General features: G+C 38.7%; 1 protein-coding gene across 1 annotated transcript in view; it reads right to left on the bottom strand.

Moving 5' to 3' along the window:
• Positions 1-1,436: 1,436 nt before the first annotated feature.
• Positions 1,437-14,325, bottom strand: part of SLC39A12 (solute carrier family 39 member 12) — a 34,892-nt gene continuing 22,003 nt past the window's right edge. The window contains exons 7-12 of the mRNA XM_024193326.1: positions 12,885-13,037; positions 11,511-11,621; positions 9,164-9,224; positions 5,114-5,272; positions 2,931-3,118; positions 1,437-1,655 (exon numbers count right to left, since the gene is read on the bottom strand). Of these exons, the coding sequence (XP_024049094.1) occupies positions 1,527-1,655; positions 2,931-3,118; positions 5,114-5,272; positions 9,164-9,224; positions 11,511-11,621; positions 12,885-13,037 (801 nt within the window). The 3' untranslated portion in view covers positions 1,437-1,526. The remainder of the gene's footprint in view (positions 1,656-2,930; positions 3,119-5,113; positions 5,273-9,163; positions 9,225-11,510; positions 11,622-12,884; positions 13,038-14,325) is intronic.

The raw sequence follows: 14,325 nt of genomic DNA, 5'->3' as shown, positions 1-14,325 counted from the left end.
GGGACACTCCAATACTATGGTAATGCAGGCCGTATGAGTACCTAAGACAGAGAAAAGAAGAAAGGTGTGCATTTGGTTGTACACAGAATACAATTTTGTTCAGTAACTGGCTCTCCCTCTTCAGCAAATAAGAGAAATAAGCATTTTCAATCACAAAGCAAGTCTGTTACGTAGTTTACAGAAAAGAAATTAAATGCGGGAGGGAATTCTTATGCCAAATAAATTACAGAGTTTAATTATAAAATACCTCACTGAAGTCACACAGCACCTCAGAGTCAGGCTGTTATTGTCAAAATGTGTTTAGGGCCTGATTCTGCAGTCCTTACTTAACTGAGTGGTCTACTCAGGGGAATAATCCCACTGAAGTCAATAGGGACTACTTGCATAAAACCACTCGAGTGAGAGAGGGGTTGCTGGATCAATGTACACTTCAGACAGCAGGAACAGATTTTCATTAAAAGCATATTATATTTGTATGAATAAACTACTTTCTGACTGATGACATTATCTAATGATCTGATTGGCTTCCATAGATGCCAATATGCATAACATACACATTATACAATGCAGACACTAATGGATATTCTGAACAGGGCCGGCTCTGGCTTTTTTGCCGCCTCAGGCAAAAAAGCCTCCGGCGGCCGGGGGGAGGGCGACCGGAGCCCTGGGAGGAGGGCGGCGAGCCCCGGCCGGGGCTCTGCTCTCCCCTCGGTGGCCAGAGCGCCGGGGGCAGGGCAGCGAGCCCCAGCCGGGGCTCCGCTCTCCCCCCGGCGGCCAGAGCGCAGGGGGCAGGGCGGCGAGCCCGGCCGTGGCCCCGCTCTCCCCGGCGGCCGGAGTGCCGCGCCGCCCCCCTCCAGGTGCCGCCCCAAGCACAAGCTTGGTGGGCTGGTGCCTGGAGCCGGCCCTGATTCTGACATTGCTCAACTGTGTTCTAATACTGTCACAGGCTTTAACACTTGTTTGCCAGTGTTTCCTGTATGACAGTGGGCCAGCAAGACAAGACGACAAAACTTTGTCAGTACATCAGCAAGGTAGATAATGCACATTGTATTAGAATGAGATTGTGTGGTATTTAACTCAGTAAATCAGCTTGACTATACTTTTCAGTTTCATAGAAATTTATTCTTGGCATTAAGAGGTAACAAGATTTTATGCTTCAAACTCTTCAACTATGTTCCTTTTCAGTTGGATTACTGTATATAATTCTTTTCTTCAATCAGAGTAGCAGAGATCACTTGAAGCATTTAACTAGAACGGACTCAATAAACTAACGAGAAGCTCCTGTGAGTTTGATCATAAGAGTTTTGGTAAACTCAATAACAAATAAAACATCAATCTAAACATTCATGTTTTAAAAAAATTACAAAATCTGAACAATAAGTTAATAAAGTGAAATTGTTACCTACTTAACTTTAGATACAAAAATCCCACTGACTTAATTTATAAATGACTATAGCGGGCATGAAAAAATGGAAATAATGCTATACAAATTCATGACTGATATTTAGAGATTTCCAGTAGAAACATTATATCTTAATTTTCTGTTCATATATAGCTAAAAGAAAGAGGCAAAGCCAACCTAATAGTAATCCAAGGTTCTGTAGGAGAAACATCAACCAGGGTCGCCGTGTCTGAATGTGAGTCATTTCAGGAAGCTAAAAAAAGAATAAGATACCAGAATGAAAGCCAGATATATTCATCTCTGGGAAAAAAAGTCTTATGGGAAAACTTGACAAACTTCATATAAAAAGACTTAAATCCTGAGTTTATGAATATAGTTGCAAATCTGTAGCACACACTGTATGTTATCACAACTATTCAAAGTGAAATATTTCAATTGATCTAATTCTATCATCGTGAATCTTTTACCAACATTAGAGAGAATTACCAAATGAGGATCCAAAATGTGTTAATTTCTCAATATTTTTAAAGAAACTTCATGTAAGGAAACACTTGGTAAAATTAGTGTTCCTTTTTTATGGGAATAAAGCAGTTTTGATTATTTTGTTTCTGTACTATATATAGGGACCAATCCTTCTCCCACTGAAATTATTGGAAAAATTCCTATTGACGTGACCTTTAGTGGGTACATAAATTAAAAGCATAACCCATTAACTATGCTTTTAAAAATTATCTTTTATATTTTTCTCCATAAGGTTTAGATCAGATACAAAGGCACCAAATGTTTAGCATCAGATTAAAAGCTATTTACACACTGACTTTTCACCCTACAGAACCTCTCGAATCACAATATTGAGGATAGTGTATCTTAATTGTATGTCTGACAATAGCCTGTGAAAATATTTGACTCTGAGCCTGATGCATGTCATTCAGCTTTTTTATTATTATTTTCATGTAACAGTATCATATGAATCTCTTCTGGTCAACTTCTTATGTGTAGGTCCAAATCAACATTTGAACATAAATCTAGAGTCATGGTATTTTACTGTATTTACGTGGTTTTTTATTTGTTGTTATATGCTTCAAAACTTGATAAAAATATTTAAACGAGAGATGGGCCAAAATCAAAACCCTATCTCAAAATTCTGGCTCCAAATTAAAGTTCTGAATCTCACTAAAGAGCAAAACCAAAAGCCCGGGATCTTAATACTTAAAACACTTCAGTTCAAATTTTGAACCAGAATTGGAACTATTCTGTACTCTTTCCTGGACTATAAAATGTAGATCCCTCAATTTCATCTCATTTCTTACACTTTATATCCTTTATTTTTCCCTTTTTCTTATTTATCATGTTTATTACATTAGTGGCTAGTCACCAACCATAAATGGGGTCTTATTGTGCAAGGCACTGTACAAACACGGAGTAGAAAACCATCCCTGCCCAAAGAGCTCACAGTCCTTTCTTAAATTCATTTATGATATGACTGTTCTGAAAAGAAAAAAGTAATAGAAGAGACTGCAGTGCTCACCATTTCTGCTAATGATAAATACAAGAACATTCCGGCTGTGACAGTAAAAATCCAGTTCTGAACACAGGAGTCAGTTGATACTGAAAGGCCAATGTAAAGCCCTATGAAGGCAGTTAGGGCACTTATAAAATTCATTAATAATGCAATTTTTGTGGAGAGCCCTGTACTTAACAGCACAGCAAAATCACCTGCATAGAGAAAATAGAAGATATTATTTATCTGATAAAGCATTTTCAAGATTGCATGGCAGGCAGTAAGACATCGATGATAATAGTTTAGACAGAATTACACACACACACACACACACACAGAGTAGCTGGAGGGTTGCCCTTACATTTCTGTAGAAATTATTGTAAATTCGTGCAGCTAGCAGAAAGTTACATATCCAGTCATATTTGTTCAGTTGTTCCTAAAGATAGCATACAGTATACAGGGAGGGCTCGCCACTAGTTCTCAATGTTCTGTGACATTTCCAACTTGGATACATGCAAACGTGAAGTCACATGCTTTCCCAGAGTTTCTAAATCTTTCTTGATTGGGAACTTGCCAGTAGAAATCATGTGATTATGTCTTTAATATGGTCTTTATGTCAGAAAGAGAAACACAGTGGCTGATTCTGATCTCAGCAGCACAGGTTTTACACTTGTGTAATTCCCTAGTTTTCAGTGGAGTTACTCCTAATTTTCTTCCTTGGTCTAAGTTGGATCAGAATCAGCCCTCAGGATGCTTCTCTTGCAGAAGAACCCACTGCATGACAAATACATAGCACAAGTATCTGAGCACCAGATTCTGATCTCACACCAGTTTTACACTGGTGTAACTCCACTGGGTCAGTTGGTCTGATACCAGTATCAGCCATTCAATATTTTTGTCAGATTTTTTTGTTTTTATAAACCTGCCTGTTTTCCAGGAATCCCCAGCTACACACACAGGTTTTGGTAAATTATTCACATGACCAACATTTGTGTTGTAAATCCATAAGAAAGGAAACAAATCCAACATTCTGATCCACCTACCACCATATATATGTATGTCAATGCAATGCCAGGCATAGCCTCAAACTTCTGAAAAGACGTAGTATGAGGAAACAATGGAGAAAAAGGGAAAGTTTATCTCCAATGAAACTGCTATTTTATCTTGCTGGCCTGTCTGCTAGTAAGAGAAGCTGGGTGAGGTAATGTCAGTTATTGGACCAACTTCTCTTGGTGAAAGACACAAGCTTTTGAACTAAACATAGAAAGAAGATCTGAAAAAGAGCTATCTGCTAGAAAAACAGTTCATTTATTTGTCATCACTGGTACCAGATATTTTGTTCACTAAGGATTTGATTCTCTACAGTGCATAAGTGGAGTGTTGCGCATACATATGCAATGTCAAAGGTAATAAGCAGGAAGAGCAGTGCCAGGAACCCATCCTCAATACTGAGAGCACTGCTGTCTGGTCACATTAGGTTACTCCTAATGGTAAGACCAATGTGTGGGGGGGGAGTTGGTAAGTGTCTCATTTGACCCCATATTTCCTCAGACATGCCCATTCTGCATCCACAACTCACCACTTTTTTTGCCTATGTGCTTGAGAATAAGGGAACAGAGGACAATTCCACTGTGTGGAGGATTGTGCCTATGTGCTCGTGCATAGTCTCCATTCACACTTGCTCTAGAGCGCAGCATTGTTGGGATTCCTGCTGTGCACTATGAAAGGACTTTAAAGATCAGGGCTTGTGCTGTCCTTACTTACTCTTTCCTTTCCTTTGGGCTGAAACAAATTTAACGTGTAGTGGAAAGAACATCCCGTGCCCAATTAGGGAGCTATCCTGTGAGGGGCAGGAAGCAGAGTGATGTCAGCAGTGCTTCAATCAAAAATAACATGCAGGAAAAATTGTGCTACAAACCATAGCATATGCACTGGCTGTGCCAACCCCATCCTCACCAGCTGACAGACCATGCATGCTTGGGGATGTGGCTTGGAGTAGTAACCAAGCACTAGGGAGAGCTCCTGTTCTACTGCTTATGTCGGGGATGGGATGAAGGGAGCTACACGCCCTCTTTACCCCATCCACTCAGTGCATTCGTGTTAGAACAGGGCAGGATCTAGCTTTAAATGTCTCCGTAAATCCAGAAACACCGAGCCATAGCGCCTTTACTTGAGCCAGTTAGGAAAAATGTGTATTTATATTTGCTTACCCATTTCATGGGGAATTTCATGGCATAAGATAGCAATCGTCGTGGTAACACCCGTTTCTGTTGAGGATGAAAATGCTGCTCCTATTACCAGGCCATCGGCAAAATTGTGAAGACTGTCACCCACCAAAACCATTATTGCCAACAAACTAATTCCTTTGCCTAGGGAACAAAGTCAAAAGTAAAAAGAAAAACATGTCTTCCTAGGCTTTAGGCTTCCTACAAACATTTTTTCCTCAATGGACTAGTTTTTGTGTTGCAAAAAGCCAAGACAAGCAGAGGACTACACAGCCTACCCAATTTGTTCTTATTACAGAGGTTTCAAGACTTTCAGTATGAGAAAATAGTTAATAGAATAGTTCAGAGATGCAAACACTAGGAAGTAGCTTCCTTTGGGTCTTTTCTACTAGATAGATTGTTGAGACAAAAAGTTGGTCTGAGTCCAGTTGAATAATTTACCTTCAATGCATCTCATAAACCTCACCCTGGGCTGCTAGAGCTCATATTCTCCCTCCCCCTCCCAACTCAAATAGTTTCTGTCTTAAAAGGTAGGCGTTTATACACTGGGGGTCAGAGAGTTGCACATCTATAAGTAAGAGAAGAATTTGGCCTTGTCAAGAGACAGAGTCAGAGTCAAGGGTCAGAACCAGATTACCTGGAGTCAGGGAAGGCACAAGCAAGGCTGGTTCCAAGGTGAGTGCAAGGCGGGAACAGGACTGAAACAAGGCCAGGTGCAGGGCAGGGTCAAGGCTGTGGGCAGGGCAGGAGCAGATCTTGGAGCAAGGTGAGCACAGGGAGGCAGAGAATCTGCAGGCATGTGAATTGAGCAGCCTGGGAGCTACCACTGCCACTGAGCTTAAGGACAGGTCTACTAGCTTCCTCAGTCAATCACGTGGGCCATCAACAGACTAAGAAGGTGCATCTGCATGGCCTTATCCCTGCCAGGCCTCATGTAAACGATACTTTTAGTGTCATGAATAAGGGAAAAATTATTTTGTTTTCATGTTCTCATCTTTAAGCACAGTATTTCACAGGAGATAGAATCCAAAACGTAATCAACCTCAAATCATCATCACTGATATAGTGTCACATCATATTCAATTCTGACCTTTGTTCTAATCAATTAATAGCTGTTTTGTTCATCCCTAGCACTGCTGTCTGTAACATCACTCATGAATACAGATAGCTGTTTTTCTTTCCACTATTTTTCCATGACCTCCCTTTAGCATTGAAGCTCATATTGCTTGTGTGCGATGGGGCACTGAAAACGAGTGATCTTGTAGCTTGCATGTTGAAATACAGTTAAGCAATGTTGGGCAAATCCTCTTCCCAGCACCTGACCCAAGTAGCTGGGTTGCATGCTGAGCAGATGGATGAGGGAAGGAACCATCTCCACAAGCTGCAGAGCAGCTGCAGAACTGCTCCATGGAGGTTACTCCACTAGTGAGTGGACTTTGCAACCCATACTTGGCTCCCCAAGTCCTGCACCTCCCTTGGTACATCCATTTTGCCCAATTGACTACAATGCTTACCTGCATGCCTCCAAGGAATCCTGCCTACTGCCCCTCCACTCCGCACATAGAGTGGAACTCTACGGATTCTGTCCCACTGCCAAGGTCTGCCTCTGTAGCTGTCAAGGCACTGGCAGGGTTTGCCCCTATAAACTCATCTATTTCCTGACTTTTCCTCCCCCCACCCAGCTACAGCATGACAACCTGGAGATGTAATGTGGCATTCCACAGACCCCGCTGAATGTCGTTATTATGAGGTTTTACTGCAGTGGTATTTTTGTAGAGGAGACTGTTTTTAAGGAGATGGGAGAGATGTTTTTCTTACGTAAACTGGCTAGAACTGAAGCCTTCAAAACTATTATAAAAGAAAACACACAGAAAATAAAGTCTTACAACTGTATTCAGAAAATCCTCTCCAGTTGCCTGGAAGCTCTGTGGATTCAGTAATATTGGCAGGCTTGGTAGATTTTCCTGCCAGCTCACAGAGCCAGACGTGGCTGTCCCCATCTTGCATAGCTCTTTCTAAACACTATAGGCAGTTTATACTCAATAGTGCAGGACAAGAATTATATAGAAATAACAGATTGCTGCACTACATTAAGTTTGTGATTTGTAATTTGCACTGGCTAGGGTGAAATTGTGGCTCGGCACAAGATGTTATTAGCCTGTTTTATTTAAGTAACAGTTGTTGAAAAAAACATACTATAATGGCTGGAACTCATTCTAGCCTATTATCTATAATATAAAATGGGAGTCAGGTTAACTTTATGAAGTGCTAGGCATTTTAAAGCTTGTGCAAATGTAACCTATGTGAACACACTTGACAGAAATTTAAGTAAATACATACATGAAAAAATTGGAGTGCTTTTAACCTCATTTATTTTAGTTCTATTTTAAATCTAAATCATGTTATTAGCAATTATATCAATGCACTTTACTGCTGTGACTGTAAAACTTCTTATACTACCTCTTAGAAAATGAGTATTTGGATCCAAATTCTTCTTCTTTGTGCAACCTTGCATTTAACTTGCAAATTTCAATTGATTCTTTGCATAAAACCAAGGATTGGAATTTTGCTCTTTAATTTTCATAGAGCTAGTGGTGGGTAGCATTTCTACTATAGATCACACTTCTGAAGTTCTGACTAACAAGGTAATGGCTTAAACCTTACATTTGCTCATGCATAGGGCTCTAGTTCAATGTTTTCCGGGCTAACACTAAGTGCCTATAGGACTTCTGATTAGTCTAATGTGAATCAGGAAATACAACTACAAAGTCATAATATTGGTTATTGATATTAACAGACGGGACCATGATAAAAAAAATCAGTACAAAACCTTTGAAAGTTAGTTATTTTTCAAAACATACTTTTAGTCTACTATTACTCCTAAACTTCTAATGCAGAGGAGAATTAATAGTTATGTCCAAAATATGAAACCAAACAGAGAATACTGATAAAGAGATAATTGGGAAATTTCCCCAAATACAGGCATGCTGTACTTGGAGCAGATAATCTTGACCTTGTGTGGAATATGTTTTAGATGATTAGTAGAGAGTGATGACTGAACAGCACTGAACCAATGACAGATGGAGTAGATAGTGACAGTGAAACTGGGACTAGATTGTATGCTGAAGGGAAGGTCAGATTCAAGCAATGGAAATCCAGTTTTCCAAAAATGAGATCTATGCCCTGAAATGGAAATGAATTCCACAGTATCAGAGAATAACACTAAAGGGCTGGCAGAAGACAGTGAGACTACCAAGAATTCAGGGTCATGTCCTGAAATTAATTGTCACTAGACAAAGGGGAGTAGAATAAGATAAATATCTAGATTTTAGGGAAAATGCTATTTCCCAGTAGCATTCCTGCTGCTCTGTTGAATTCAACAGGGTTACATGCATGCAATCAAGAGCAGAATTAGGTCCACACCATTTTTTCTTATTTTTTAAAATAAGGAAAAGCAGAGCAGAGAAGTAAAAACTATTTCAAAATTATTTAATGGGATATCAGTTCAGTCTAAAGCTACTGATAGATTGAGAAGTATTATGAGCCCAGAGTCCCATATAAGGAACAAGTCACCACTGATTTTAATAACCATGATTTCATTACCATAAAGGAGACAGAAAGAGTCAGAAGGGAAATTATAGTGTGGCGGGAGAGCCAGAAAATGAGAAGTGATGACAATTTCAATATCTTTGCAATAAGGAAAGGCCCAAGCAAGATCTACAATTATAAAAAGATGTTTGGTGGTAAATATGTGAGGGTTTCCCTTTAAGTAAAAGGCTTCAGTAAAGTAGTTTGCAAGGGTGGGTAAACAAACGTTGAAGCAAGGACAGTATAAGATTAATGAACTTTACAATTATGGGTCTGGTTGGCTGGAAACAGGTCTTTAAGCAGAGATTTAATTATGTAGCCAGGCAGAATCAGATGTGGTGACGTAATACATAGAAAACACAGAGCTGAGCCAGTTTCACACTTTCAATCCCATCTCAGGCTTAAAGTTTTTCATGCTGCTTGTTTAATCTTTGTATCAATACTTACTCTTTCTGTTTGTCGCCTTGCTGTCTGGAGGAACTTCAGACTCAGAGTCTTCGGGACTTCTCTAATTAAAAGGAAAGATATTGGATCAGCATAGAGGGGTTGTTTTGATCTGCTGTTATTAAACAGTGACAACTTAAATAGATTTACTGTTCTTTAAAGAAAAGTTAGCTGCTGCCATCTACAATATATACCATTATTATCATTAGAATTATTTACTGAACTCCACACACACGAGAGATTGTCCTTGCCCCCAGGAGCTTACAGTCTAATTCAGACCCAAACAAAAACAATTCAGTAGCATTGTGGTGCCCTGAGAAACAAGGGATGAAACAAACTTTTGAGCTGGAAATGCAGAGCTGAAAAATGATTAAGTTATAATTCAGCGTTTTGGTACAGTTTCTCATGGGATAATGGGTTTTGTTGTATTGCACGACTGTGTATGCAGCTACAGGATCTTGAAAGAAAACTGGTGAAGATTGGAGTCCATAACTAAGGGCTTGTCTACACTACAGATGCTACAGCATCACATGAGGCAAATGAATTTTTCACACTCCTGAGTGATATAGAAAGTTTTAGGTGTAGGCCAGGCCTAAGATATTCTTATTAGTTTCTCTGTGAAATTGCAAGACTTGAGGAGATGAAAACAAATACATAGCAACCAGGCAGATATTAAGATGGTTGGCCACCTGGATATTGAGACAGTAGGTAGCAAAAATGTGCACACATGATCAGGTAACAAAGGTCCCTGATTTTAGTACTCTATTCCCTCTTCCAGCCCTTCCTCACATATTTCTTCCCTTCCCATTTCCCCCTTCTATCCTTCAAAATGTGCTAATAGGGCTGTTTGAGATTAGGGTGACCAGACAGCAAATGTGAAAAATAGGAAAAAGACCCCAAAATCGGGACTGTCCCTATAAAATCGGGACATCTGGTCACCCTATTTGAGATGCAAATAGAATACTCCCTTGTATCCAATTCATTAATTGCATCAGAATTGTAGTACAGCAAGTTTTATTTCATCAGAATTCACAGTCACTGCTAGAGCATCCTGACCCCTTCCAAAAAACAATAAAAGCGGAGATAAAATGATTAGTGAGAAGTGATATATATCTCCTTCACTGTGGCATAGTGTCTCCTCTGCTTTGTCAGCCTTTGTCTAGACAGAGGATTTGACTTCCTTATCCACACCATTCATGATTTATAGACTTCTGTTCTATCTCCCCCCTTAGTCATCTCTTTTCCAAGCTAAAAAGTCCCAGTCTTTTTAATATCTCCTCATAGTCAGCCAGTGTTTTCTCTCATTATTACCCATATGATCCTGAAAAAAATGGGTAGCTCTCATCCAAACAAGCCAAGCCACACTAGTTCATATTATCAATATGTAACTTTAGGATGATCTTGCAGTTTGTCAGCTGAAAGGAATGATTAATTACTTAATGAAGAAACAGGAAGTGACCAGATGGGTCAAAATTTAGTAAATTATCTTCACTGGTCTGCTTACAGGCATTCAGTCAACAGTTCCCAAACTGTGTTCTGTGAACCAATACTGGCTCATATTGCTTTTGTTGATAACCATCTCTTCATTAAATGTGGACCATAATATGGGAAAGTTTGAGATTCTCTGACTAAAATAACAAGACTACAATTAGCATATCCTGAAACTACATATAATATAAAGAACAAACTGTGCTTGCAAAAATGCTAAAACCTATCAATTTATGTAGTTGAGTATGTGTGTGTGTGTATCTATCGAACATCCTGCTTGGGCACTCTCCATAGGTCTAATGGGAACCTACAGAATTGCTAATAGGAAAGCACTATTTTCAGCCCATCTGGTTTTGTTTACATATTATTCATGTTAATGGAAAAATGACTGCATATAGTCCAAGTTTTCAGCTGGTAGCTAATTTATACACTGTAATCTCTTTGGACACTATCTTGCAGTCCTTACTCCAACTTGAAGATTGAAGGGAGTATTGCTGGTATAAGGACTGAAGGATCTGGCTCCTCAGAGATGTGATTTACATTGGAAAACCAGGAAGACAGTAGATGTTTTAAAGATCTTCTGGGGAAATGGCGTATAAGGAGGTTTATTACATCAACCTGACATATATCGATAGATTGGCTTTGTAAATATTTGTGAATAAAATATGTCTGAAAATGCTTATTGTGGTCTAACAAATCTACAGATTTCTGACAATACATTCTTTTTTGAGGTCATGGAGTAAGGAAAAAATCAATAAACACTGAAAAATATTATTCAGTTATGAAGTTAATTGGGTTTATTTTTTGAGACACAGAGAAAGAAGGAAATCAATCAGTAAAGCATTTCATATCAGTAACCTACCAACTGTATGGTTGAAGTAGATTTGCCTCTGCCTGAATGGTCATTTAATTCAGATTCCACTGGAAGATCATGGGAATGCCCCAAGTGCCCATTAACTAATGAAAGGCCCTGCTGGATGAAGATGCTTTGCAATTAGTTCTGAAGCCAGATGAACACAGGTGCAGCCTCTGTCAGTTTCATGTTCAGATTTAGCTTTTATTTGACCTATGAAAGTTGTTGACTTGAGAATAAAAACAATTGAAAAGAATGCTAGCTGTGATAAACATTTGCTAATGCCTTTTCAGCCCAGAAAACTGCAAACTGAACCAGAAAAGTATGTGAGAACCAGAGGGTATTATAGGAAATTATTTTTGTAAAGCTGAATTTTAGAGTTACAAGCTGGGATAAACAAATTATTTAATGTTTAGTGTTCAGATGGCCCCCAACCGAATGGGTTTATTAAAGTCTTGCAAAAAAATTATAAAGTCCCTTTCTCTTTATTCATTATTCTTTATATAGTAGATTTCAACTTTGCTCTTAACATCTTAAAAGCAAACCCACATAATAACATAGTTAGCAAAATATTCACTTTACATTCATTTTACATAATTTGTATGGCTCAATCCTGTATTCCTCAAAGGTAGTAGGTATTTGGGGTGCATGAAGAATACAAGATTGGGACCCAGATATCTAAATTAGGCCTCTGATTAAGCATCCTTTGTAAAACAGCAGCAGCAAATGCCATTTGAAGTGGCATTAAGATAGTCTCCCATGCTCAGAGACTTAATGAAGCATCACATTTTGTGCTACATTATATCTGGTAGATAATGACATTTTCAAACACAAGGCACACTGAGATAAAATATAGAATTACTGAGAGCAGAGCAGCCAACAAGGAGACAGTACCCATATAATGCAGGAGTCTACGGAGCTCAACATTTATACTAATTTTCAAAATCCTTTGGGGTAGAAAATTATAAGCAATTTGGTAAATTTTAAAGTATAATTCTTTAAAGTGTCATTTTAAAAAGCCTGGATAACATGTGAGTCTTTGAGCTCTTCAAACAGTGCCTAGGTAAAGAAACTCTCATTACTCTTTCAAAGAGAGACATGCTCTTTACCTGTTCCCATGCCAGCCACGGAAGTCTGCTTATAGAATACAATAATTAAAATAACTGGCCTTTTTACAGTTAAACACATCAAACCTATGCACCAAAACAAAACGGTACAAAGCAAAATCAGTCTGATGGGAGCAATTTGGGAAGAGGCAGTTTATGCTTCATTTCACTTGTAAGCAAGGCAATTATTTTTCCAAAAACTTTTTTAAAATTTACTGTGCAGTTTATAATCTCAAAAACAAAAAGGATTTTAAAAGGGGTAAAAAGAAAGTTCTACCTGATCACTTGGTGATACCAAAAGAAAGAAACATTTTTCTATCAGAAAAAATCCATGAATTCCTCCAATCATTCCCAACATTTTCCAAACATATTCTTTCCCTTCATAGATGTGTTCCATCTCCTGAGCTTCATGTTTATGTAAACCAAGAATCTAGATAAAGAGGTGAAATAAAAGGGGAAAAATTGTTTTGACTTTTGCTAGAGTAAGCTATAATAGCTTTATCTCTCAACTTTCCTTTTATTACCACTCTCAAGACTTTAATTGTATTTTAAGTTGCTGTGCTGGAAAACCAGTATAGATTAATGAAATTAATTATTAATGGCCTCCATTATGCTTCTGTCATCTCTTGCCGGTAAAAGTAATATTATTTCTAGAGGCAGCTTTAATTGTATTGACAAGAGGATTTTCCTTTGTATATTTTGTTTAGACTTTTACAGTTTAAAAAATTGTTCGGATCATCTTCAAAAGTCAAATTCATACAGAAAATAATCAATTAACCCTTCTGCTCATGGTCTTTGCTCCAGTTTCTATGCTGTGAAAGAACATAATAACCTTCCTTGGAAGTGTTCTGACTTCATTTGAAAGTTGTCACTTTAAAAGAGATACATACTGGACACAGCACTTTAAAAGTTGAGGGGGAGAATTTCAGAAGCACACATGGGATTTAGGAGCACAAATTCTACCGACTTTTAATGAGACCTAGTGCTCCTAAATCCTTTTGGTGCTTTTGAAAATCTCTCCCAGCTCTAGTTCCTGAAATATTACTGGTTTTGATGGTTTTTCCCATTTTTAGTTATATGGAATACCTCAAAGAACTTTTACTGTCTCTTAATCCAGAATGAACATTTTAAGATGGAGAAGCATCAGAAATGTGTTTGCCCAATTTACCAAGTAAATGAAATTGTTAAACCCCCTTTTGTTAGAACCCTTCAGTTACTTATTTCGAGTTGTGCAATGCAGAGAAAAAGCAGCAAAACCAAATGAATAACTAATCAAAGGCTTGTCTTTTCTTTTACACTGTCATGCATGTAAAATATATATTTGAATTTAAAAGAAAATCCTACCACTGAGGCGTTTTTATTGCAGTTCATGACAGCAGAACTATATGTCTCTGAAAGCCCCTGGAATTTTAGAACAACTTGGGTGTGGGGCTGCTGATGCTCAGGGAAAACTTTGAACAGCATTCTCCTGAATCAGTTCTCCTTACATGACCTGCCTTAAGCATATGTGGAGTGTGGAGCTTGCATAAGGCCCTGTATTGTCTATGGGTTCTGTGCTACAGAACTCCATTCCCACAACCCCGGGACGGGAGGAGGGAGGCCTGACAGTCCAGCCTCCCTGACTCCACCAGCTGAGAAAAGTCGCTGGCACCTACCACTGACAAGTGACCACAAGCCAACTATCTACCAGCCTGCTCCTGATTGTTCCCTAGCCCAGT

Source organism: Terrapene carolina, unplaced genomic scaffold (assembly GCF_002925995.2).
Source record: "Terrapene carolina triunguis isolate 2854851 unplaced genomic scaffold, T_m_triunguis-2.0 Scaffold84, whole genome shotgun sequence".
NCBI classification, from domain to species: Eukaryota; Metazoa; Chordata; order Testudines; family Emydidae; genus Terrapene; species Terrapene triunguis.
Note: the sequence above shows the minus strand (reverse complement) of the source record. Positions and strands in the feature narration are given on the sequence as shown.